The sequence below is a fragment of the Nicotiana sylvestris genome, chromosome 8 (assembly GCF_000393655.2).
Source record: "Nicotiana sylvestris chromosome 8, ASM39365v2, whole genome shotgun sequence".
NCBI classification, from domain to species: domain Eukaryota; kingdom Viridiplantae; phylum Streptophyta; class Magnoliopsida; order Solanales; family Solanaceae; genus Nicotiana; species Nicotiana sylvestris.
Window position 1 is genome coordinate 30,338,309 of NC_091064.1, and position 4,024 is coordinate 30,342,332.

At 31.9% G+C, this 4,024-nt stretch overlaps 1 protein-coding gene across 1 annotated transcript; it reads right to left on the minus strand.

The window, feature by feature from the left end:
• Positions 1–274: 274 nt before the first annotated feature.
• On the minus strand, positions 275–3,689 carry LOC104232724 (putative RING-H2 finger protein ATL21A). Its single transcript, XM_009785985.2, has 2 exons — positions 2,861–3,689; positions 275–618 (listed from the first exon to the last, which is right to left on the minus strand). Exons 1-2 carry the CDS (start codon positions 3,522–3,524, stop codon positions 485–487), a joined length of 798 nt encoding a protein of 265 aa, XP_009784287.1. The 5' UTR covers positions 3,525–3,689; the 3' UTR covers positions 275–484.
• Between the last annotated feature and the right edge of the window lie 335 nt (positions 3,690–4,024).

Sequence of the window (4,024 nt, forward strand, 5' to 3'; positions counted from 1 at the left end):
TAAAAATGAATTCCGAACCTAGTAACCAAAAAGAGTTGTGGGTTCACAATCCACAATTTAATGTTTTGAATCCGCCTCTTGATATATGTACATTTGGCTCGGGTCAATTTGGCTTTCTCTTTTCTTTCCTTTCCTCTAAAGGTGCAATGCCTTGTTGCTGTATTGGAATAAATTGAAAATTTCTATAATTTAGATCATATACTTAATAGTTACTTTCTTTGACCTGGTGTAATGGACAATCCTTAGACATTAAGATATATAGAGCTAATAACAATGAAACAAGAGCAAAGTTCTCTTATTATGAAAGCAGTTTTGTTTACAAGAAGACAAAAACCAATTCTCTCTAAAAAGACCTAAAATATAGTTACCCCAAAATAAAATTCACACACTCACAAAACCATAATGCTAATGGCTTATTGTCCAAATGACATCCATATTGAGGCAGGTGATCAATTCACAATCCAGAAAGAAGAATCAATATTTTTCAGCTGCTGGCTTCCCTTCTTTTATTACAATATATCCTCAATGATATGCCAAATATTAACAGTAGCAAAAGGCTGATTGGAATGGCCACAGACAAAGCTATCACTTTAGCCATTGGCTGACCCTCTGAGCTTCCTGCAACATTAAAATACAACAATTAGGACATAAAACACAAAGAGGAAAGTAATGTTTTCTGAATGATCCATATTGAATTAGGGGTGTCAAATGGGCGAGTTGGGCTGATTTGGGTGGGTCGTAATGGACTGAGTCAATAAATGGACACGTTATTAACACGTCCAAAAGTTTTTTGGGCTGGGATGGTCTGGGTCAAGATGGGCTAACGTTTGGTTTAAAGCTCAATCTGCCCAACTCTCATCAAACTTTAGTTAATGTGTGTTGTTTTCTTATGAATTATTTTATAATCAAAATAAGACTTTTTTCTTTTGTTATGGTCATATATAATATATCGAACAAAAAGAATTATTTTTAAACTATTTTAGCAAAGTTACTCATGAATTAATTTAAGCTAAAAATTAGCCCAACTTTAGACAGATTAAGATGGTCTAGGTTAAGATGGGATGGGTTCAACACATGAGCGGGTCAATGACTGGCCAACCTTGGACGGATTGGACATGTTAAATGGGTAGGTGCTCAAATTGTCACCGCTATCGATTAATGATATTATTACGCTTCTTAGTAATTTCAATTTCAAATCCAGATAATTCATGTAATTAAACTCCTGATCCATATAACAATATAAATGGGGTTTTGACACAGTTACCCACAAAAACAAAACTATTTATCCTTGTCTACCCATTTATTTTTCTACCCATAAACTAATTACATTTCCTACCCATAGTAGTTTTTGTGGGGAATTTTTTCTTTATTCTCCAATTCTTTTTTATTTCTATGCTTCTTTTCTTTTTTTCTTCTTCTCCCTTTTTCTTTTTTCTCGTTTTCTTCTTATTTTTTTCTATTTTTCCTTTTCTAATTTCATTTAATTTTTTTTAATATTCTTTTTCTCTTCATAATCTAATTTCATTTACTCTTTTCATTATTTTTTATTATTCCTTTTTTATACTATTACTAAAGAAAAATTAAATTATGTACTAATTAAATGTAGCTAATACAACCAAAAAATGTTAACTAACATATGATACCAGTATAGTATATAGATATACCAACAGGTATACAATTGCATGCAAGGAGTTAAGAAAATTTTTTAATTTAATTATTAAACTGAAATAATATCAGTTGTCAATAAAAATTTCAAAAAATTCTAAAAGAATCTAATTGTAAGAGTATACCGTTATATTATATAGCATACTATAATATTTTTATTTTATTTTTTGCATTTTCAATTTGCCCCTCATGCTGGGTAAAAGCTTAAATCAAATTAAAAGAGAAAAAGCAAGTGAATTTACGGTTAATAAGTATACTATTATAGTATATTGCATACTATTACAGCATATTGTTACAGTATATTGCATATTATTATTATAGTATACTATTATAATATATTGCATACTATAATAGTATAAGCAGTATAACTATATACTCCTATAGTATATTGTATACTGTAGCGGTATAGTGTTAGGTAACTGTATTCTTCTTCGATTATTACAATATACCGCTGCAGTATATTGTAAACTATAATAGTATACCGTTGCAGTATAGCTATATACTCCTATAGAATAGTGTATACCGTAGCAGTATACTATTGGGTAGTTGTGTTCTTCTTCGATTTTCAACTGAAAATTTCGATCTCAATCACCTCAAATCAGCTCCAAATGCTATCAAATTTTAGTATGAACTTCCAGAAGGTATTATAAGCAATATTTAACAGCACCCACTTTGAATCAAACAAGAAATCTTCAAAATAAAAAATTTAAATTCAAGGGCCAAGGCAAGAGCAAGAGCTAGGAAAAGAACAATCAAGAAAAAGTGGAGCAGAATTAAAATTAGTCAAAGGTCAACTTCTCAGATAATCAGATCTAATTTCTTTTTAAAGAAGGGTATAAGGGAAATGGCAGAACAATTTTGTAAGAACAAATTACAAGTAAATTAAGAAGTAGCAAACAAGGAAATAATTCAAGGATCTGGAGTTGCTAAAATTAAGACCAAGCCTTTCGTTAATCATGGGTTTTCACCCAAATTTCTCTGCTCCTATAGAGTCATCAACTACCTACTAGGGGTAACCTGAAGTTGTGCCCTCGTCCAAATTCTCAGTGTTGAAAGAAGAGCTATTTTAATAAATAAATGAATAATCGGGTAAATAGTTTGGGCCGCATGGGTAAGAATAATAAATAGTTTGGACATGAACATTAAAGGATAAATAGTTTGGAATTAATGGGTATAAAGTGAGATTTTTCTTTACCTGATTTAGGGCGACCAAAACAACGAATTTCTTTGCTGGTTGAGTAGTTTTCAAATCCACATAACTCAAATTTTGCTTCACAAGCTGTACAATTCGGCACATTCCATGTCAAGCTTAAACCAAACAAATCTGAATATTTTAAATCATTCGATGCTATAGACAAATTTCTAGCAGTAACGTTACACCCCGGCATATATTTTTCATAATCTGAGCCATCATAAAACGCTAATAAATCAGTTGTGTCGTTGCTAAGGCAATCAACAACGAGTGATCTGAAGGTCAATGGATACTCTGATGGACAACTTAGGATGGTGTAATTCACAATCACATAAGGTTCGAAAGGAGAAGATGAAAGATTCAAGTTCATTAGTCGACGCGCAAGGCAATTATCAGCGTCAAAGAGTTTAATTTCTGGATTGGAATATCTGATTGTTCGGACTAAAAATTCCCCAGAAAAAGGAAGATTAAGAACTGTGTATCCTTGGCTATTGCATTTGAGATTAAAGCCAGGGTAGCCACAATTTTGTGGATGTTGGTTTTCTAGGTAAAATGGGAATCTTATAGGGAACTTATTTTTAGGACAATATGATTCTGAGCAATCATTTTTGGCATAGACAACCAAAACTGGCAAGAAAAGAATGAGCAGCACTTTCAGGATATCCATCACACGTTTTACAATAAAGTCTGTATAGAGAAATATAATATAAATACATCCACCAAGGTGTGTTGTGGGAGGGTGGGACCTCTTCAGATTCGAGTTTTGGGAACGGAAAAACTCTGAATATGAAGCACTTTTTCTTTAAATGAACCCTACACGCTGCGAATCTGGATTACTTAGTGTGTGTCTGAATATCTCATAGTTATACGCCAAAATAAAGTATAAGTACATATACACATATCTATACTGCAACTATGAATTGAAAATAATGTATGTAGTCCTTTTCTTGATCAATTCTATCGGCTGACTTTCCTCTTAGGACTTCTCAAAGTCAAAAGTTATAGAGGGTGTAGAAGTTCTTTATATAATGGTTGTTGGATACTTCTCAAATACTATAGATTGGAAATGTTCATAGAGAATGATTTGTGACGCGAACTACTTAGTTTGGAGAACAATTTTGTTTTAACTCAAGGATAAATCCATTAATCTTTGATAATTCTTGCTTA

Coding starts and splice junctions, on each gene's coding strand:
- LOC104232724 (XM_009785985.2), bottom strand. CDS start 3,524: ATGGATATCCTGAAAGTGCTGCTCATTCTTTTCTTGCCAGTTTTGGTT. Junction 619..2,860: donor TTTTGGTCGCCCTAAATCAG/GTAAAGAAAAAT, acceptor TTAATGTTGCAG/GAAGCTCAGAGGGTCAGCCA.